This window comes from Sodiomyces alkalinus (genome assembly GCF_003711515.1).
Source record: "Sodiomyces alkalinus F11 unplaced genomic scaffold SODALscaffold_11, whole genome shotgun sequence".
In the NCBI taxonomy this organism is placed as follows: Eukaryota; Fungi; Ascomycota; class Sordariomycetes; order Glomerellales; family Plectosphaerellaceae; genus Sodiomyces; species Sodiomyces alkalinus.
This window is the reverse complement of record NW_021167089.1, coordinates 1,146,161-1,167,751: the sequence shown is the minus strand read 5'-3', so window position 1 is coordinate 1,167,751 and position 21,591 is coordinate 1,146,161. Positions and strand designations below refer to the sequence as shown.

The 21,591-nt window shown below is 50.2% G+C and overlaps 5 protein-coding genes across 5 annotated transcripts in view; 2 read left to right on the top strand and 3 right to left on the bottom strand.

Moving 5' to 3' along the window:
• SODALDRAFT_328928 (cytochrome P450) overlaps window positions 1–1,521 on the bottom strand; it is a 2,449-nt gene extending 928 nt beyond the window's left edge. The window contains exon 1 of the mRNA XM_028610806.1: window positions 77–1,521. Coding sequence (XP_028463370.1) covers window positions 77–1,234 — 1,158 coding nt within the window. The 5' untranslated portion in view covers window positions 1,235–1,521. The remainder of the gene's footprint in view (window positions 1–76) is intronic.
• An 836-nt stretch (window positions 1,522–2,357) lies between these two features.
• On the bottom strand, window positions 2,358–3,215 carry SODALDRAFT_69737 (hypothetical protein). The gene is made up of 2 exons (XM_028615591.1): window positions 2,925–3,215; window positions 2,358–2,700 (listed from the first exon to the last, which is right to left on the bottom strand). The coding sequence occupies exons 1-2, from the start codon at window positions 3,118–3,120 to the stop codon at window positions 2,426–2,428; spliced, it is 471 nt and encodes a 156-aa protein (XP_028463369.1). The 5' UTR covers window positions 3,121–3,215; the 3' UTR covers window positions 2,358–2,425.
• Window positions 3,216–5,680: 2,465 nt separating this feature from the next.
• On the top strand, window positions 5,681–6,085 carry SODALDRAFT_328926 (hypothetical protein). Its single transcript, XM_028610805.1, has 2 exons — window positions 5,681–5,820; window positions 5,900–6,085. Exons 1-2 carry the CDS (start codon window positions 5,738–5,740, stop codon window positions 6,030–6,032), a joined length of 216 nt encoding a protein of 71 aa, XP_028463368.1. The 5' UTR covers window positions 5,681–5,737; the 3' UTR covers window positions 6,033–6,085.
• A 1,439-nt stretch (window positions 6,086–7,524) lies between these two features.
• On the top strand, window positions 7,525–9,645 carry SODALDRAFT_69672 (DnaJ-domain-containing protein). The gene has a single exon (XM_028615590.1). The coding sequence runs from the start codon at window positions 7,739–7,741 to the stop codon at window positions 9,632–9,634; it is 1,896 nt and encodes a 631-aa protein (XP_028463367.1). The 5' UTR covers window positions 7,525–7,738; the 3' UTR covers window positions 9,635–9,645.
• Window positions 9,646–11,056: 1,411 nt separating this feature from the next.
• Window positions 11,057–14,047, bottom strand: SODALDRAFT_328923 (hypothetical protein). The gene is made up of 3 exons (XM_028610804.1): window positions 13,401–14,047; window positions 11,704–13,333; window positions 11,057–11,536 (listed from the first exon to the last, which is right to left on the bottom strand). The coding sequence occupies exons 1-3, from the start codon at window positions 13,574–13,576 to the stop codon at window positions 11,510–11,512; spliced, it is 1,833 nt and encodes a 610-aa protein (XP_028463366.1). The 5' UTR covers window positions 13,577–14,047; the 3' UTR covers window positions 11,057–11,509.
• Between the last annotated feature and the right edge of the window lie 7,544 nt (window positions 14,048–21,591).

Here is a 21,591-nt window from a genome sequence, read left to right as displayed (position 1 = left end):
AAAGTCATGTCAGAAAAGAAAAAAAGAAAGAAAAATCGAACCACAAGTAGCTCAAGAAAATCAAAGGGCCACTCACCTCGTCTCGCATGACAGGAGACCAGTACACGGGATCCCTGCCCTCTTTCTCGGCAAACTTGGTCTCGCGATCGATCATCAGGTCGACGGCACCCTTGAACCAGTTATCGTTCCTATCCTTCTCTGCCTCCTGGGAGCCGCGGGCCTGCCCCTGCGCCTCCCGATGCCGCTCGACCGCCTTCCGCACCTCCTCCTCCAGGAAAGCGTTCCGGGCGCGGCGATGCCTCCGCTCCTCCGGCAGGAGACTCTTCCACCACCAGGCCAAAGTAGGCTCAGGCGCCTGGCCAATATCACCGATAATTTCCGACGCCCGCATCGTACCCCTGACCGACTCGTGCAGCGGTGCCACGGGAAATTCAACCACCGCATCCTGGACAGCGGTGCTGCTGGTGGTACCGTGACTTTGACGTCTGCCGCGACGGTCCGCCTCCTCCCGAAGCCTCCTCACCTCTCCATCCTCCATCCCCCGGGCCAAATGGAGCTGAGGCACGAGCGCGCGGTGCGGGAAGCTGTCGGCAAAGCTAAACTCGAACACGGCATCCAGGGCGGCGTAGTAAACGTCCGTCACGGCCTCAAAGGGCCTCCCGTCGGCGGCCCTCGCGCGAACGCGCCAGAGCTCGACGAGCCGCATGGCGCTCCCGTAGATATTCGGCGCCGCGACGCCATGCAGGAAGCCCGGCGTCATGAGGTCCTGCAGCAGGCGGCGATGTGACTTCCACGCGGCGTCGGTCTTGAGGTTGATGTGATGGTACGGCAGCAAGCCGCCCAGGATGGCGATGGACCAGTCCGACCTGTCCCAGGCTTTAGCCTGGCGCAGGAGCAGGTCCTGGGCCTCGCGGGAGTCGGAGAGCAGGAGGAAGGGCTTTCCGCCAAAGGGCTGCAGGACCTGGCAGAGCGGCGCGTTGTGCTTGCGGGCCTCTGCGACGAACCATTCCATTACGCTGCCGGATTTGATGGTGCGCAGCATTGAGGGCAGGTCGCCTAGGATGGACTGTGCCGCGGATTCATTGTACGGGATTCCCGGGAGGGTTTTCGGGAGGAGGGCGCGGTACAGGGCGTACAGGGCGACCAGGAGGAGGACGAGCCCCGTCCTTGTCGTTGGCGAGATGATTGAGTTGGAGATCGAGTCCGTCGATGTATGAGGCGTCGGAGATTCCATGATGAAAAAGAGGATGAGACCTGCGAGTGTTGTAACCTTTGTAGAGTGGGATGGATCAAGTATGAACGACTTGTGATGAGACTGAGGACGGACGCCTCTGCGGATAACGTGTATGAGAGTAGATGCGACTACACACACATAATGTAGAGAATTCACCCACCTTCTAGCAGAGATTCTCTGCCCCTAGACTTAGGATTCCTCGTCTCCTAGATGGTTCCCCTTATATCGTTTCCTTTTATGTGTTTTATATCTTAACAATTTCCCCTCTTATACGAAATCGGGCCCCGAGGACTCCGAAGCGGAAGTTCGTTTCCAAGTCCGCTCCGGACACGGGAAGGGGGGGGAATTGTTTCACGGGAGCAGCAGGTTTCGGATAAACTGATACTGACGACCGTGTGCTTAGCTGAGCATACTGTGGGGCATTGTGGCGCGAGAGTTAAGGTGAGGGTCACTACGAAGTATATTATATCATTACCTATACCTTTTTTCCACCTTCACAGCAACCTTTTTTTCCATCATAACCATCCTGTCCAAGTTTTTCTCTATTATGGATCATATTGAATTGTTTTCACATTGCTTACTATGAAGCAGTTAAGATATACAGAGTTTTTGCGAACGTGGGAAAAGAAAAAGACAATCCTCATGTAATATACTCTGTAGCGACTCTCAGCTAAGCCACGGTCGTCAATAATAATATCAGTTTGCACATAGGGGGCGGGGCGTGCGTGATCGAGAAGACCGCCCCTTATTTCAAATTATCCGCAGTAACATCCGCAGAACCTCTATGGCAGGTCAAGACGGCAGGCATCTGAACTCTGTTCTTTCTCGGAATTATGGTTGTTGACTCGTAACAGACAGACAAGGCGGACGTGTGGTCTGTCTCACCAAGGAGGAATCGGATCCTTATCCGCGCATCGGCTGAAGAATCGGAGCTGGTGCACCTGGTAGCGACGTCGTAGGCTCTTGTCTTTGACCACCGAGGGCACACTTTATCATCCTATCTTCGGGTATCTCGGTAGCGGCGCACGAGCCTCTGGTACGAAATCGTATAGAACCACGAGTTCCCAGAAGTGGTAGTGACAGGTCGAGTTGCTGTGGCATTGGTTTATGCAGAAGCCGTACAACTATGCAGGGTGGGGGGGGGGGATCGAGTCGTCCACTCCAAGACCACGTTTCATTCGATCGAGGTGGTTATAACAGAAGGACCTCCCCGTCCCCTCGAGTCGACAAGGGGCCACCGTGACGCGGGGGGAGATCAAAAGGAAAGGACCATGTGGAGAGGGGTAGCAAGAATACAGAGTTAACGGGACGAATCGAATCGAATTGTATCCCGTCCTGGAGAGACAGGACACCCACGCTATCCTGCTTCGGCTTGATATGCCCCGTGGGCCACGAGCCAATCATGACAAGTCGGCCTGACCCCGTCCTTTGACGTCTCACTGCTCTGATGTGTCGACATATCGTGCCTGGGCATCACCTGGCTGGCTATGAATATATGGCATTACCCTACTTGCTAGCAGCGGACAGAGGGGAATTGAGGAGGTGGAGTCTGGATGGAACGACGAGTGATGACCGACTTCACGCGGGGTTGACGTGGAACTTGGTGCACTGAACTTAAGGTACCTTACCTTATTAAGGTACGTACCTTAGTGAATGGTGTGACCTCTCACCTGCTGCCAGATGGACGTACCTGCTTCTGACCACCCACATGAGAGGTTATTGTGGTGTGGCCGCTTGGGTTGCGGCCCTTGTGATCGAAACTCTTGAGACCTTGCGTCCGCGTGGGGTGCAGTCGTGATCTGATCGATGGCGCGGGATTGTGACGTTGAGTTAATGCCCTCTGGGATTAATCGAAGGGGACAGAGTCGTGGCCAGTTCGGGAGCATGGCGGTTGTCCAGCCTGAACGATGCCCCGATCTTCTTCGTGCTTCGTACCTCTTAGCGAATGGCTTTACAAAGACTTGATGCTATTACAACGTACATATTCGTGTCATCCACACATAGGTGGCCAAGTCGCCTGCGAGGGCCCAGCAACGGCCATACGGAAGAGGCCCCGTTTAGACCAATGCAATTAAATGTAGGTTGGCCATGTCTGTTTGGACAGCGCTCACATAACTTTACGAAGTACAAATTCCTCGTACATTCGCACTTACGCATGGATACCCCGCGTGCTACCTTAGGCAAAAGGAGTCTCTTAGGTTCTCAGGCGGTTGCTCTACTTGAGCTCCACGTGGGGAACGAGGGACGGCGACGGCGACGGCGTCGGCAATAGCAATAGCAATAGCAATAGCAATAGCAACATATGCACAAAAGGCGCACAGTTGACTTGTTCTTGTCGGTCAGCCGTCGGCCGTAATAAGAACGTTGTCCGGAAAAGGAAGGCCATCCATCTGTGAGGAACGAGAAACCCTGTTTGACGACTAGTACCAACCACCAAGGAGCTTGGCAGAAAGCTAAACGTGCTTCATTTTTATAGACGAAACCGTCTCACGCCAAAATAATGAAGCGAAAGGAGGGAGGAGAGGGGGGGAGAGGGGTCATTAGGTCAACATAGGTACCGTAGGAAGTGGGATGGATGTACCTATTCGTCCGGCGAGACGGGCTAAGTAAGTACCTCGGGTAAGGACTCGACAACGCAGGCACCTCAAAGACCGGCAGAATGTCCCGCTTTCAGTATGTCACTTGTGTAGGGTTGAAGGTAGTTACGGATACACTGGTACGGACTTAGATATACATACCTTTTATGAGAAGACGGGTTCGAACAAAGGGGAAATCTAGACAGGATAGAGCGAGTCATAGAGGTTAAAGGTTGGCCCCTCCCGAGTCGGTCGGGACCGTCCCTAGAGCACCCGTCCGAGCGAAGCGCCGACGAGTCGTTGAAAGGAAGGGCTGCTAAAGCGTGCCAAAGCGTGTCAAAGCGTGCTAAAGCGTGTCAAAACGGGCGCCGTCGTTCCCTTCGTACACCTAAGTCTCAAACTCTAAGAGGCTTGTTCAGGGAACTTGAACTTTTCAACCGTTATGGCATGTTATCTAGGAGATTGACTTTACGAGTCACTTGGGGGTCCTTCTTCATCGTCTCCAAGTCAGTCACCCACTCAGTTGTCGATTCCGGGTGACCGTCGCTTTACTTCGCTCGTTGAATCGTACCTGTACGTACGCACCCCACCTAATGACCTGTCTCCCCACGTCTGGCAAATTTCTTTTTTTTTTGTATGGCTGGCGAGTCCGCTGCAAGTTGGCTGTAACTTATCCGTATATAGATAGTTATGGTACGTACTCTGTATGTTGCTTCGAGTGTGTAACGAGGAATTTCCATCGACTCGAACTCATTCGTCGCCCTTTTCCAATTGCTGCTTCTCTCGTCACGAAACCAAAGGCTGCTCGTCGGCTGTTCGGCTGTTTCTGCTCGCATTACGTGTGTGGTGAGGTTACCTAGCACCTACGACGTATATGGACACATATGTCTTCCTTCACATGTTATCCAGCTGGCCGCTGTACGAAGTGATTACGAAGTAGTAACTCCCTCATCCACGGGTGGTGCGTCTAAGGTAGTTTATAATTAGGACCCAGGGAACAGGTGCTTTTTCATCGCTTCTCCTCTGTGCTCGGGAAGCCCCATTGGCAAACGTAAGAGCAACTCAGCCCTCCGACACAAGGGCGGACGTAGCCTTTCTTTTCCCCTCTCCTTTTCTCTTGTATTCGTAACCGTAACCCTGACCGCCCCGTGGATTTGACATCGACATTGGTCGTCTCCTCTCGCCTCGTGTCTCTCGATCTCGGGGTGGGTTTCCCCAGATCTGACTCGGGTCGTTGGTTCCTCACCGCCACATCGCCAGCCATGCCGCATTGGGACTGCCGCGCCATTGTCGGAGCGGAAGCAGCAGCAGGGCTTGCAGACAGACGAAGCAGAATGTGCGACGATGAGACCGCCCTCTTTGCAGCTCGTTCGCTCTTGTTGGTCTGAGCCTCTGACCCTGTCCATGAATCGTCCGCTTCACCCTAGCAACGAGACTTTCCGCCTTACCCATCGCGGGGCTCATCCATCACCAAAACAAACCAGCTGAACCCCTAGTATTGTGCTATTTTGGACCGGGACGCAGCGAACGAAAAACAAAAGACTTGTATTCAATCGGTAATTACTCCGTACACGAGGATGCTTTGGTTATGTACTTGTTTGACCGAAACCCTCCCATTGTGTCCTGTCCGCATCGGTACGTTCTTTTATTGCTCGACGCGGACTTTGGTTTCTCCCCGGCCACTTTGAAACCGCATATTGTGGATTTGTCACCGCCCCAGGGCAATGCCAATTTCTACTTTGTAGACATGGCACCCAAGTTTTCAATACGGCGTTAATAATAATAACGAATTCATTCCCGTGGATTCTCGATGATTCTCATGTTGCGCAGTTTGTCTTATCTCCTTCATATTTCCATCCCTTCCCCTGGGGGGGGAATTTTTTTTTGGGCCTTGCGGCTAGTATCGATAACGCCTCATCCTACCCAAATGACACGACTCAGAAAGGATGAGGCAGCAGCAGCATTGACGACTGAAAATCTCCGAGATTTTTCAGCAGATTGTTCGGTTCAGTATGTATTCGTCAGCGTTCTAAATGCTCCGCAATTGCCACAATTTTTGCCTCCTTCCCCTGAGCTGAGATGCAATAAGTCTCCAGACTCGTTGCAATAACCTATCACCGCCCTACCCTACCCAACCAGTCTGGCCCTGGACTCGAACGTTCAGCTCTGCCAATCAAGCAGCGCCCGGCGCCCGAGCTCCCCATCCTATCCTCGGTACATAGGTACATACCCCCTACAACCTCGTGCGAAGTAGTATTAGTATTAGTAATGCGCCCGAGTAGTGTTGGTAGTTGCAGGTCGCCCAGTTGCCAGTTGGGTTTTCATTAAGGTTACTGAGCAGACAGAAGGTCATGATGTCCCGTTTGCTTTCTCATTTATGCGACCACGATTTTAACCGGGCCCTAGGATACAGGATAACGTAAATCAGTCGGTTACCTGGGTCGCGGTCGTGTTATTTTCAAGCGTCTTGTGACCAAGAGGTATCTCCATCGGTTGAGCTCCATTTAGGGGGAGTTTCTTCAAGGCCGTTTAACCCCCTCGTCCGTTGTCGCCCGCGCACTAGCTTTGCTCCGTAGTCGCCATCGACCAAAGAAAAACCACGACTCGCCTGTCTCACCTTATGCCACTGGACAGGAGACTGAGATAGTGGACACAGGCCAGACTCGTTAGGGTGTTGTGATTGCAGCCACTCGAAGCGGATTGTCTGCCACCATTTAGAGAGGAACGCCTCAGAGCATTGGCTCCCTTTTCTCTCCGCATTACCTACCGTACCCCCCCTTTTTTCCTAGACCCGCCCGCCCATCAATCAGCAGGGCCATCACATTCACCTCTCATCGACCGTTGTCCTTTTGCCCCCCCACCCCCCCCCTCGGCTTCATCACATCGTACCGCATACCGCGGCCCCCCTTTTGCCCCACTCTTTTGACCTTCCACGCTAGTGACCCTTTCTTTCCCCGTCTGTCTTCTTCTCTGGTGACTTCTTGTACACAAGGAGAGTGGTAGAGTACGTACTGAGTACGAAGATGCATTGGCCAAGAGCCACTCAGGATCCATTATTATCGTCCATTACAACCAATCAGCTCACCGTCTCGCCTCCTCCTTCCAAGGGTACTTGCGACCCATCCAGACCGTGACCTCATCCAAGTTCCCCCCCAAACCGACCGACCCTAAGCAACTATTCGTACTCCGTAAGTAACTACGGACCGCCTCCTTCGTACCCACCTCTCCTCATCTCCTCCCCTCGTTCCCTCAACCCAGGAACTTCACCTGCAACTCCAAAACCCTCCTCTCTTTCTCCTCCGCCTCGCCTCAACGGGAGAGGAGCACCGAGAAAACAAGCAGAACAAAACAAAACAACATACGAAGCACGCATTCGCGGATCGACGTCGTTACCTTGGCTTCCCCTTCACCGTCACCGTGCCGCCGCCTTGGCTATCGTCCTCTCGTTTCCCCCTTCTTCTCTGCTGCAATCGCCGACTTTGCTTAGCGGGCTGTGTTAAGAAAAGCAGTTGATTCTCCTTTTAAACCATTCCTTCATTTTGGCTCTCTCTCTTTCTTCCTCTTTGGATCTCTTTCGCTCAGCCTCGCGTCTTCGTTGTATTACCGTTGCTACAACGACCATTGCCCATCAACCGTCAGTCACCGTCAACCCAACCGCCCAGTGATTTGTCAGACCAGACCATCCGCTCGCCGGGCTGCCATATCCATCACACGCATCGATGCAATAAGACCGACAGCCGGCTTTTGAGCGTCCGGCGTTTACTTGCCACTTGCATCTCGCCACTTCAACGGGTTCGTCGAAACTCGACACAACCGGCCACCCAACCTACCTTCTTCTCTCACTCCCATCACCCTTCCTTCACCGTTCTTCACCATCACAATCGCACCCATATAACCGCATACGCCCACCTCGCCTCATCTGCTTGCCATGAGCCCGCTACCGCCATGTCCGTATACGGCTCTGGGTGTGCCCAAGGATGCACAGTTGTCGGAAATCCGCACTGCCCACCGGAAGCTGGTCCTTAAATGCCATCCGGACAAGGTGCAGGACCCGAAACTCAAGGCCGAAAAGCAAAAGGAGTTTCAGAAAGTCCAGCAAGCTTATGAACTTCTAACCGACGAGAACAAGCGGGCAAAATATGATGACCAGATCAGGTTGATAGAACTCCAGAAGAAGAGGGCAGCCGAGGCCATTTCATCGTCTCCTCGCACGACTACGCATTACGTCAACATCCGGACCGCTGAGCCTCTGCCCGATAGCTTGAAAACTAAATCGTCTTCTCGAGCGTCGCCGGTCACCGGAACGACGGCGTATTCGCAGTCTCGGTCGTATGAAGATGACTTGACCAGTGCCCGCTTTTTCGAGGAGGCTGTGCGCAGTGCCCGACGCCAAGCTTCATACGACGATAAACCCTCTCGGCGAGATAACGATAGGGATCGAGACCGCGACCGAGATCGCGACCGAGACCGAGAAAAAGAACGTGAACGGAGGCGCCGAAGGGAGGAGCAAGAAGAAAAGGAAAAGCTCGCTCGTGCAGCAGCCGAGAAGGAGGCGCGTCGGGCCGATAAGAAGCGTGTCGACAAAGAGCGGAAACGTGAAGTCGAGGAGAAGCGAAGACAAAAGTCACCATACGTGGAACCGTATGATGATGACGAATACCGCCTCCCCAAATCTGAGAGGGAGAGGAAGAAGTCGACTTCCTCGACGTCTAAGAAGCATGATGACAGGGACAAGCCCGAACGAGAACGGGAACGGGAACGGGAACGGGAGCACCCGGTGCATCCCGTGCATCCAGTGCCCCAAGAGGAAGAGGAAAACCCCGCGTTGCCCATGGACAAGACACAGAAGGACATGCTCAACGCCGTGCGGTACATGTTTTCTGCCCGTCAAAAGGCCCAGCCGTCTCTGAGCCGAGCGCAGACTTACTCCGAGCCACCCTACAACGTCCGGTACGCAGAGCCTCCAGTCGCGGTTCCCACACCACCGGCGCCCCAGGACTCCCCCTTTTCACCTCCTCCTGTTACGGTAGACGAGGATATCCCCCGCCGATCATCTGCTAAATCTTCAGCCAGACGGTCCTCGGACGCGCCTAAAGCCAGGGAGGGATCGACTCATAAAAAGTCATCTTCTGGTTCTAAGGATTCCATTCCGACCACCCCTATCATTATCGACTCAGCCTCTCCTCGCATGCCTCCTCAATTCTTCAAGGCCGGTACAACCCCGCCTGCAGTGCCAGAGTCGCCTCCAAGGAAGGGCCACCTTGCAAGGGCGAACACCTTGACAGAGGATTACGGACGCACTCCGCCTCAGCCGTCCATCTCGCGTGCCCAGACGTACCACTACGTGGGCGAGCCAGACCCGCGCATGCCTGATCCGCGAGGCCGGAGCCGCTCGAGGCTGCAGTCTCAGGTTTTGAGCGATGACAGCGACTCGGAGGATGAGCACGAGCGCCGCCGGAGACGCGAACGACGCCACAAGACTCACTCACCGCCGCCGCCCATGCCTGCCGACTATCCCACGCCTCCGTCACGCCACTCGACCCGTTACACTGTGAGCAATGGACACACGGCTCCTATTCCGGTCGACCGGGCGTATTACCGTGAAGAGTCGTCGCCTCCTCCTTCGAGGAAGTCCAGTAAGGCCGCATACTATTCTTCATCTCACCCCCGACCGCCTATGCCTTCGCGCGAGGCAGCCTACAGCAACAGTGGCGGTGCTTACTACTCCAAAGTCAAGACGTCCAAAGCGTACTCGCCAGAGGATGTTCAGTATTCCGACATTCCTCACGCTAGCTACTGGCCAGAGGGCTATGCCCGGGCGTAGGATGCATAGTTTCCCACTACACTCATATTCTTTCAGTTCTTGCCTTGGTATCTTTGTCCTGTATGATGGGAGCCATTGACCTCGATGGCAATGCATACAGTAATGATGACCGACATGTTTTATTGCTGGACCTTATTCCTTTTTTTTTTTTCTTGGTCTCTTTCCTTGGCTTCTTCCCTTGCACCTCAAACCACCCTACACAGAAGCAGATGAGGTGATTTGCACACGGGGACGGTGGGATCGTGTCAACAGGACATTCGTCCAGAACTGGCGTTGTGGACCTGCAGTCTTGGGGTGTTACTAATGGAGAGGTAAAGATGGCGATTGGGCCTATATGAGCGGTGTGACAGCCACGTTCATTAGGCTCGTCGCCTGAACCCTCCATGTGGCTTGGGTCTCGTTAGAGCCTTGTCGCTAAGGTTGCTCCCCAGAGTCGAAGCTGCAATCCCTTGCTATTCTACCCCTAATGCAACGGCGATCTGAAGCGACGAACGTGACGTTATATGATACAACATAACAAACCATATGATGCATACTGGGAGGCTATATCTGCATTTCATGTTCTGTTTGCGTTTTCTCTTTTTTTCTTCTTTTTTTTTTCTTCTTCGTCGTTGTGATCGTTCAACTCGTTGGTACCTTCATATTGGCCTTGGATATTTTCCGCGTCTTTTTTATTTATTATTATTATTATTATTTTGTTCTTCTTTTGCCCGTTGTTTGTTCCACTTGAGTCGGAGTTGGGCGGAGATACCACACATTCGTTTTTTTTTTTTTGGATGCCGAAGGAGTGGGAGAAAGCTACCGTGTGCCTGGAAACGCCGCGGCCAATTTCCTTCTTGACGGCCGGGTTGAAGCTAGCTGGGATGCTCGGAAGAGTGATACCAGCATCTCTCCGGCCTGTCATTCAAGGCACGCTGTTACGTTGTTTCCGACGCGGCAGCACGGCATGGACGATGGTTGGAATGACTAGGATGTGACAGCTTTGATGAGTATGAGAGATGGATCGCATGTCTGAGCATGCCCTACCAGCCACCCGCGCTCGTCTCGACGGCTAGGTGTTTTTGATTTGATGGCTAGGTAGTTGCGTTTCTCACGATGGATGTCAAATGAGTCAAGGCATTTCTGTCCCGAATTTGAAATACTGTTCCTTCCGCTTTTTTCTGGTATACCGTCGTTCCTTGTCTGTGACCTCGCTAAGGTAGGCTTCTCTAGCATCCCGCTTCTCATTCATTATGGCTTGCTTGAGTCTTCAGGATACGATTTTTACGGCAGGGCGTGTCTAAATTTTAGCATTTAATAATAACTTTGCCATCTCCTAACTACCTAACAGTTAGTTCGTCTCGGAGGAGACAGGGAGAGGAAGCATGGAACACTTTTGGACCGAGAATCATCGGCAAGGGCGGACACGTATGGCGTGGTCAAACAACGTAGGAAAGTCAACGTAAAATGAATCCTCAGATTTAATGACAAACCAAGCAAATCAAAGACACGAAACTCTTGTTATGGCTTTGCGTGATTGTTTCCTTTTCCGTCGATGTGCAATGCGAATCGCAACCGAGTGAGCGAGTGCCGTGGGGAATGCCAGGCAGGGGTATAAACATAAAAAAAGCAATGTCATCTAAACGTGAGAAAGACGACCCGCTGCATCTGTGTCGATGGTGTATGATGTCGACTATCATGGCTTTATGACGATGAGGTAAGGTAATGAACCCAGGGGTATAGTGAGAGAGGTTGCACCAAAATCAAACAATTACTGCTACGACAAGTCCGGACTCGAGTCTGACGGGTCTTTATCCACAGTCTGTTTTTGTCTGAATGCCTGTGAAGCGGGGAGGAGAGAGATGAGAGAGAGAGAGAACGGAAGCGGGGAGGCGTCTAGACGAGGACATAGAGAGAGCATATCTACGGGAGAGGGAAAAAGAGAATCGGTCCAAGTCAGCACGTCGGTCTCCTCGACCTCCCGCGGACCACGGGTTTGTGAGGAGGTAAGTGGGAAGGGGGGACGGAGGGACGGGGGAACGGGGGGACAGGGGGGGTTATAAATAAAACATATGTGCAGGGCTACTCACCAAGCTAAGGCCTATAATCATGGAGATCCAGAAAAACACGTTGTTGAGGGTCTTTCTACCCCTGACCCACTGAGTGCGCTGCAGCATGACGATGGGAAGCTGGAGCATCTGACAGATGAATCCGTAGCCTCGCAGTTTCTTGGTGATGCAGGCCATAACGACCTCGTGGCCGAGGGCGGAGATGAAAAAGGTGATGACGGTGGCGCAGGTACGGCCGATGTGGGGGCGGCTGGCGGAGTAGACGTGGCGACGGAGGAAGCTGTAGACGGGGACGTTCCACTCGCGGGAGAACTCCATCCAGTCGGTCGAGTTCCACCAGTCCGAGTAGAAGTGGCGGTCGGCGAAGCAGGTGAGCTCGGCACAGGCGCCCAGGGCGTATTCGAAAATGACGAGGAAGACGAGGAGGAAGGTCAGCATGAAGGGGAAGAGGAGCCAGGAGATGGTTTCGGCCAGGATGAGGAGGGACTCGGCCGTGGAAGGGCGGGCGAGGAGGGACGACGACGACGCGGCGGCGGCGCTCGCGGCCGGACCGTGGAGCCGGGTCGAGGCGTCGACGAGGATGGGGAGGATGAACTCCTCGGAGATGACGGTGAGGAGGGAGATGCAGCCGAAGACGGCAACGATCTTGGAGATGAGGTTCTGCCAGTCGATCTTTTCCGTGCGGGGGTACTCGAGTTCGTAGCAGAGCGTGGGGCAGACGAGGAAGTCGAGGCAGTTGGACCATGTCAGGTTCCGCGGGTACGCAACATTGCCCATGGGCGACGTGAGCTCGCGGGCAAGATCTTCCCGAAGGAGGGAGAGCTCCTCATCAGCCTCGTTGCCGTTAGAGTTGTCGTTGCCGTTGCCGTTGCTGGGTTGCTGCCCCTTCTGCTCCGACTTGTCCGCCGTCTTGTCCTTGGATATGCTCGCACGTCGATCGCGCTGAAGTTGGTGCTGGTGGTGCTGCGGCTGGTGGCCATCGTGCATGAGGCTTTCCGAAGTGGGATAAAAATAGGCCGGATCGAGGTCCCCAGCGGAGGTGGCAGAAGGGTTGTCGAGCACTCGGAGGCGCTTCTCCGTCTCGCTGAGATGGCCGTTGTAGAAGGCCCAGCTGTGCATCTTCATAAGCAGAACCATGGTGTGGAGCAAAAGAAACACCTGGGCGGTCCAGGTCCAGTCGAGGACGAAGGGGACGGCGATCCAGAGGGCAAGCCAGGCTACTTGGTAAATGCTCTGAATAGCCATGCCGCCGCGCTTCCAGGTCAACAGGCCGTTGTGGGGGCTCTTGCGGAAAATGCGGTGCAGTGGCAAGGACACGGCGGTGGTGGCCACCATCAGGAAGTCGGCGATGGCAAGATGCCACAGCTTTACGGTGAAGAGAGACCAAATCTCTACTCGCATTGGGTATCCGGTGTCCTTGATATTACGTAGCATCGTAGTAATGGCCATGATAGCCAGGCCGATCCAGAACAGGTTGAAGAAACCGTGAAAGTCGCGGTAGTCTGAGTTGGGATCGAAGTGGGAGACACGGCTGGCGTACTCGATGGTGGGGAAGATTCGGCGACGCTGTTCGGCTCGAGCGGTCTTCTTGGCGGACGATATGGACTTGACGGATGGAGGCGCATCTTGAGGCACAGGGGTTGATCGTCCGCTAGACCGTCGTCAGCGCCGCTCACGGGGCGGGGAGGAGAAAGGGGCTCAGCAATGGAGTTTCTGACCTGTTCATATCGCTTTCTGAGGGCAAAAGAACGTGATGGCCATTCTGGCCCCCCATAGAAGAGGCATTGCTAACTGCGCTCAACTGTGATTGTCCCAGCTTCCTCGGTCTGGGTCGTAGGACGTGGTCATGGTTGCCATTGACGCTCCCGCTCGTGTCGGCCGCGGTAGAAGCCATTTGGTCCGTATCCCTTCCGTTCCCGTTCTCGCACCGTCTCGTGATTCCCTGGTATTATCTAGGTAGTCTGAATCGGAGAGGAGTAACAAGTGACTATTGGTGTTGGTTGCCCGACGGCGGCGGTTGGCGACACAGGGCGTCCTCGATGATCCCAAATGTTCTACTCGAACGAATTTGTGACCATTCGTCAGATCCGATGGAAAACCGACGACAGAATCATTCGAAAACCCACGAAAAGAGGGAGAAGTCGGCGCAGGGAAGCTTTGTAGGAGTCGGCGGAAAAAGATATCGCGGTGTCAATGCGCGGGGAACCTTGACTGAGGGGAGTGCGAGGAAGTCGAGTCGAATCCGCTGTAGGACCGGAGAAACGCATAGGAAAAAAAAATAGGAAGGTGAGGAGCAATCACTTCGTTCGAGGCGTAACAAGCCGCCGGGGAATCCGAAGTCTTTCAATCTCGGATATCGTTTGCTGGCGTATAGGTAATCAAAGGGAAGGAACGAGAGGACGTGGAACGGAATTTCGGCTTCAGGCCAAGCACAATGACCTCAGAGGCCTGTTAACGCGTTTGGACGGACAGGTACCCGATATAATTAGGTAGTGTAAGGTAGGTACCTACCTTACCTAGGTACCTTAGGTAACAAAGTACTGGTCACTTGCAGCGAGTACTCCTTGGACGCTAGACGTGTAGTCATTACGTCACACCACCGGGCATTTTCGTCTCCAAAATGTCCGAACATTTCCATCATGCTCGGGAGATGCCAATACTTCGTGGAGGCACCCGTCTCTGTCGGACCCCCTGGTCAGGAACCATAATCTAAGTGTAAACTGAAGCTGGCCCACTTTAAAGTCCGGCACTCTTAGCAGCCTGGCGTTCGTACCAGTACTACCGCCCGGGCCTCTATTACGGCTTTTTACGGTGTTTTACGGGCGACTTCCTCTTATAGTATATAGCTATACTACCCGTATTCCTATATACTTTCGAATATATAGGTTATAGTCCGTTTTTAGGTATATATAGTAATAAAAACTATACGTATCGCCTATAGTTTAGACATTTAGACTATCCTATTTTATATATCTATTTTATATAGTTTTATAGTCCCCGTAGATTTTTTTCCACGCCGTATCTACGCCGTAGTTCGTATCGCTCTAACGCCGTCTAAAGTTAAGATAGTTAGTTAATCCGACCACGAGCCTAAGTGCTACTATAGTTACGGTATCATTAAACTGTTTTCCGAGTTCGGGTTCTATCCGCGGTTATATCAAAGGATTTACGCTACCTATATTACCTGCAGAGCTAACCGTCGAGCCGCCCGTCCTACACCTCCTACAGGTTCTACGGCTCCTCCACCACCCGTTCTAACCGGCCACTGATATGCCTGACCGGTAAATCCCTGGCCAGCCAGTACTATAGGACCTGTAAGCCAGGCTTTTCTCGAGGGGTGACCTTTAGGTACAGAAAATGCGGTGTAATAAAGATGTCTTCTCTAAGCTAAGGGGGCGCGCGCCCCCGGGACTTAAGTATCCACGGGGAAACCCCGTGGAATCCTCGGCTTCTACGTATAGGAACCCGGGAGATTCCCCGGTATTCACTAATTATACTCTAGGGAAGCTATAGTATACCCCGTGGGTGCTATAGTATAAGCTATGGCACGCCCGTAGTACGCCCGTGGTACGCCCTGGTATTCCCGGTAGAATCTAGGGCGTATTAGCCACCCTCTACTATAGCCTGCCCCTACGCCTCCTCCCCGAAGGGGTGGCCGTTATCATGGCCGTGGCCATAACTAGCTCCGTAACGCTCTATAGTTAATAGCGGGTCACTACTATTCTTCCTATAACTATTACCTTATAACGGCTGCTTTTAGTACCCGTCGAAATAATACCCCCTATAATACCTATAATGACTATAGTAATAGCAGAGCGCGTTATAGGGCGGCTATTATTACTAGCTAGCGTAGAGCGCGCCCGTAACCCGACCGCTATATAGAGCGTATTAGGCCGCTAGGGTAGTATTAGCCGGGTATTATAGTTAATTATTACGACCTTAGATTAATACGGGTAGAGTATAAATATTACGCTACACTCTATTAGATTAGAGAGAAATTATAGGTTAGTTTTCTATCCCCGTTATTAACTATTAGCTAACTAATACTATCTTCTATTACTTAGGAATTATCGCCTACGAACCCGAAATTTAGTACCTATTATAACTAGGGCGATATCGATATTCCCGTTATCTCTCTATTACCCGACTTCTTCTAACGCCTACTATACACGGATACTACCTAAGCCGCGGATTATCGTAAAAGGATCTGTTAATATAATAATACCTTTACGTTTACTTCTATATAATATACGGAGACCCGTTAAGGTACCGCTACCGGTATCGTAATAGCTTTCTAGATCCATAGTACCCTTTACTATTATACGGGGCCGTTAAGTGCTATAGGCCGACTCCCCGCCTTTACCTAGCTATACTTTTACGATCCGTAGGCTACCGCCGACTACCGCCTTATAAATACCTAAAGCCTTAACTCTACGCTAGACCGTTATATCCTAGGGAAGATTTCGGACTTCCTACACAAGTATAACCCCTTTATTAACCTATATAAAACGGCCCGCGAACGCTTTAACTCCCTCCGCGAATAGTGCTATATAATACTTAACCCCCGTATAGAATTAATTATTAAGCAGGGCGCCGATATATAACGCGAGAATCTGCCCATTACAGATAAGGTTACGGCTATTATACCGAATAAATAGGGTAAACGTTACTATAAGAATATTATCGTCGTAGAGAGATAGTCTAATAGTAGCGTTAACGGCCTTAGGCGGATAGACTATAAGTATCCTGCCTACCTGCTATTATCTTATCCGCTTATATATCCGCGAGGCGGTTCCGGATATTACTAGTAGTTATAGTTACGAGATATTTATAACCGTTAACGGTAGAATACTAAGGTAAAGTTCCGTTAGTTCTGCCGTTATATACTATACCCGCGATACTAGTAAAGGTTCGTGCCCTTTATCTATAGCCGTCTTTTCCAGTAGTTTTTAATAGACCTATAGGTATCCTGCGATTAGAAGAAGCTTTTATAGATCTAGTATTACTAGAATAAGTTACGGGCTAACGTATATAACGGCTTACAGGATTAGGCGCATAAGGCTAATAGCGATACCCGTAGTATTAGCCGATAGATCGTCTTACCATTAAATTACGTTAGCGGCTAGCGGTTTATCTTATAGTGCTATTAGGATTCTATAGTAATTATACAGGCTCTCGGCACTCCGACCTTTTTTATCACCTTTACGGCTAATCCTACCTGGCTAGAGATTATACAAGAGCTTTAGCCAGGTTAGACTACCGGTAACCGGCCTAATTTAGTCGGCCGGGTATTCGAGTTAAAGTCCCGCGACCTAGAATAATAACTACACGATAGTCTATTTAGTAAGTTTACGGGGATTATATAGACCGTAGAATACTAAAAGCGCGGTCTTCTATATCGTTATATCCTTCTTTTCCTTACGCCGTGGGCGGCCGAGATATATAAGGACCCCGTAACTATCGATAAGGTTATCTCTACGGAGCTATCGGACCATGAGTCGGATCCTACTAGCCGTCTTTTTAATATTATTAGTAAGAATATAATATATAGTCCTTACGGTGATAATAAGCCTTCTACGCCGTGTATATAGCCGTAGCCTAGCGACGAGAACCGTATAAAGTACTCTAAGCGGTTCCCTAAGCCATACTGCCTAGAAACGACTATACGGGAGGATAGTTATCCCGAATATAGGCGCCGTAACTCTAGCCTATATATTATAAAGAGAGGCCGTGTAGGAGAGGTCCCCCTTAATAACCGTTTTATTATTCCCTATAGCCTGTATCTCTACCTCCGCTATAGTACCTATATTAACGTTAAAATTTACGGATCTATTAAGGTAAGTTATCTTCTCCTGTATATCTATCTCTATTACGGCGTGTATACTAATATTATCTTTTACGGATCTATTTAGGCGATTAAGTACGTCTATAAGTACGTTTATAAGGGCACTAACTATATAACTACGCATATATCGGGCGAAGAGGGCGACGACGAGGTTAATATCTATCTCTAGAGTCGCTATATCGGTCCCGCGGAGGCCGTTATTTAGTTATTCGAGTTCCCCGTACACCGTGAGTATCCGCCCGTTATACGTTTTCCGGTTTACCTTAAAGGATAGTAGCCTATATACTTCGGCGATAATATAACCGTAAGCTAGATTAAGCGTATATTATAGAAGCGGAAGACTTAACTAATAGCCGCGACTTATTCTATTACTAGTTTCTTAGCCGTTATACATAGAAACCGTAGTAGTTTACTTAGTAGCCGAGGTAGCGTGGATTTTAAATCGGCCGTCTACAGTATATACCCCTAACGGCTAGAGAGGCGTACTATTTACGATTACTCTTAGTCTCCGTTAAAGGGCCGACTTCCTTTACCGACCTTTATACCGTGGAGGAGACTATCTATAATACCTACCGCGAGGCCTGCGTTACGGCCGGGCTTCTACACGATAACTGTTACTAGGTTACCTATTTTAAGGAGGCCGTTATTTAGAAGACTAGGCATGCGTTACGGGAGCTATTTATCGTCGCTCTAATCTATAGAGACGTTTCCGGTCTAGTATCGATTTAGGAGAGGTTTACGGAGTCTATATACGATAACCTGCCTTACACGCTATAGCGCTAATACTTCCGATATCCTACCGATCTAGAACGCCCGTATATCGATTACGGTCTTTATCTTATACACTCTCGGCTCCTTAAGGTAAGTAGGACTATTACGGAGTTTAGGCTGCCCGCGCCTTTACACGACTAGCGCCGTGCGACCGGTAATATATTATTTATTACGGAGACTTATAATCGCGATACCTAGGCTATGGTATATAAAGATATCCACCGCCGGTTTAACTAGAGCTAGGTTACGGTATTTAGCCAGGTTATAGCTGCTATTAAATCTTATAGCCGCGGCGCCCATTTCTTTTTATAGGGCCCTAGCGGTATAGGGAAGACGTTTATATACCGCGGTCTCTACGCGTATTTCCGGTCGCGCGGGCAGATTATACTCTACGTAGCGTCCTTTAGTATCGCGGCCGTTCTTCTTAAAGGTGGCTATGTAGCCTATTCGCGGTTTAAGATCCCCTTATAGGTTAATAACGCCTTAACCTATAGCGTGCTAAAGAATTCAGACCTTATAGCGTTATTACGGGAGACGGTTTTTATTATCTAGGATAAGGTTCCTATATAGTATAAGTTCTATTTTAAGGCCGTTAACCGTACGTTACGGGATATACTAAGCTATAACGATCACCTCTTCGGCGGTATTCCGGTTATCTTCGGGGGCGATTTTACCTAGATCCTACCTGTTATTCGTAATAGTAGTCGGGCGTAGATTATACACGCCTGCTTCTAAAGGTCCTCTATATAGCCGTAACTTAGTATTCTTTACCTAACGGAGAATATACGGGTTACTTCTACCGATCCTAATAATCGGGCATTTATTTAGTGGTTATAGGACCTCTCTTATAATACCGCTCCTTACGGGTTAATCGACTTTTTCCCTACTATCACGGTTATTTATAATATCATCCGTTTATATAGGCGTATTTACCCGACTACCTTATTAGAGTAAGCCCTATTAGACTATATAGTCTTCGTTAACCGCGTTATTCTAATAATATATAATACTACTATCACGGAGATTAACGGGCAGATACTTGGGCGATTACCTAGCTAGTCGTGTGTTTACCGGACCGAGAATTTAGTGGCTAATCGGGCAGAAGATACTAACAGTCCTACGCCGGAACTAATACCGGAGTTTTTAATATAGTTAGAGTTCGCCTCTATCCCGCCCGCGTGGCTTAAGCTAAAGGTCGGCGCGCCCGTTATACTTATACGGAACCTTAGCCCGCGGCAGGGATTATATAATAGCACGCGTATAGTTATTTTACGGATAGCGCATAATACGCTAGAGGTTAAGGTGCTATCCGGAATACACGCTAGTAAAGTAGCGTTTATCCCCCGTATCTATTTAGATTCTAATAAGGAGGATTACCCGTATATTATCCGACGCCGTTAATTCCCTCTACGGCTCTATTTCGCAATAACGATTAATAAGTCGTAAGGGTAATCGTTTAGTATAGTTAGCGTGGATTTCCGGTAACACGCCTTTATATATGGTTAGTTTTACGTTACCGTATTAAAAGTCACGGATATTAGGAACCTATTAGTATTATTGCTAGCGTAGGAGGGTTAGGAGGTGTAGGATAGTAGGCGTGTATCTAATATCGTATACCTAGAGGTCTTAATTTAAATATTCTAATAGTCACTTTACGGGGGCACGATATTAATAGTTATAATTATAGTCATAGTATTTATAGTCAGGATTCTTTATTATATAGCCTATAGTATAAGCGGGAGGAAGTAAATTAACTATATCCGAGCTATAAACTCCTAAAAGCAAAAATAACAAAATAACCGTAAATTCTCTATAAAGCAGAAAAAAAAAAGACGAAAAAATAAAACATAAAAACAAGCCCTAATAACAAAAATACGACTATATAGCTTTAACGCTCTACGGCTAGGATACTATTCTTAAGGGCCGAGATAATATTCTTATAGAACTATATTATATCTTTTTTCTACGCCGTCGTTATACCCGTAGGGAGGAGGACGCCTAGGACTTTTAACGTTACCGAAAGTAACGGGCGCGGGTAAGGGCGCGGGCGTAGGCACGGGCGTAGGCGCGGGCGTAGGCGCGGTAGAGGAGGCGGTAAAGGGGGGGGCGGAGGGAGTATACGTTACGGGCGGCGCTATAATATTAACAGGGGGCGGCGCGGGTATTACGGTTATTCTAGATAGGCTAGCTATAATAGCGGGAGGGGGGGGAGGGGGGGGCGCGGTAATCGTGGTCTTCTTAGCCTTCTTCGATAAAGGCGTAAGAGTTCCTATAGTATTATAAATCGATGAGTTAGTATAGAAAAACGAACGTTACGGCTATTTTCGGCTTACCTATAGGCGCGGCACGCTTCTTCCCTTTAAACGAGGCGGGAGTAACGGGAGGGGGGGCAATAAGAGTAATAGACGCGGGACTACTATTAGCGGTAACGGGCGGGCGGAGGGAATACTTACTACCCTCGGAATTAAAGTGGCAGTTATTATAGCTACCGCTAACGATATTCGGGACCGTAAAATAACGCGTAAATAGTCCGTCTTTATTACTATAGTATTTATAGTCTTTCTATATACTACCTACTAGAGTTATTATAACCGCCTCGCGGTTAGCCGGGCGGTTAAGGTTAAGATTTTTATCTTCTCGTAGCGCGAGGTCGCGCTTGACCTATTAATAGCCGTTAGTATATTATATAAGTTAGTAGTTTATTAGTAGTTTATAATATACCTTAAGGCCGCGTATAGTTATTAGCGCCTTAGTATCTTTATAGCCGGTATTATAAATAAGGTTAATAACCTCGCTACGGGTAACCGTATAACCTTCCTTCGTAGGCATCGTCTTCTAAACGCGCGAGCTGCTAGGGGAGGGGGTGGGCGGATTATAGGCGGGCGAGGTTATTAGCGGGGGGGCGGGCGAGGTTATAGGCGGGGGAGCGGGAGATATAGAGCGATCGCGACGAGGGAAAAAAAGTTCGTCCAGCTTAGATATATAGCCCCTAAGTAGGCGGGGGGATTCTTTAGGCGTGGGCGACAGGGATTCCTACGAGTTAATAGGGGAGTCAGAGAGGGCGGGAGGTATACTACGAATTACAGTTAGTATCGTCGCTTTCCATAGGGTTAACGCGTATATTTATACCCGTAACTTACTTAGCGGCGAAGCTTTAAGTACCGGAAGCGGAAGAGAGGGAGGGAATTAAAGGAATTAAAAAAAAAGGTTACTTAGCGGCGATATAAGGGATAACGACGGTCGATTAATTAACGGCTTTATTTCTATAAATAGAACGTTTAATATAATAAAGG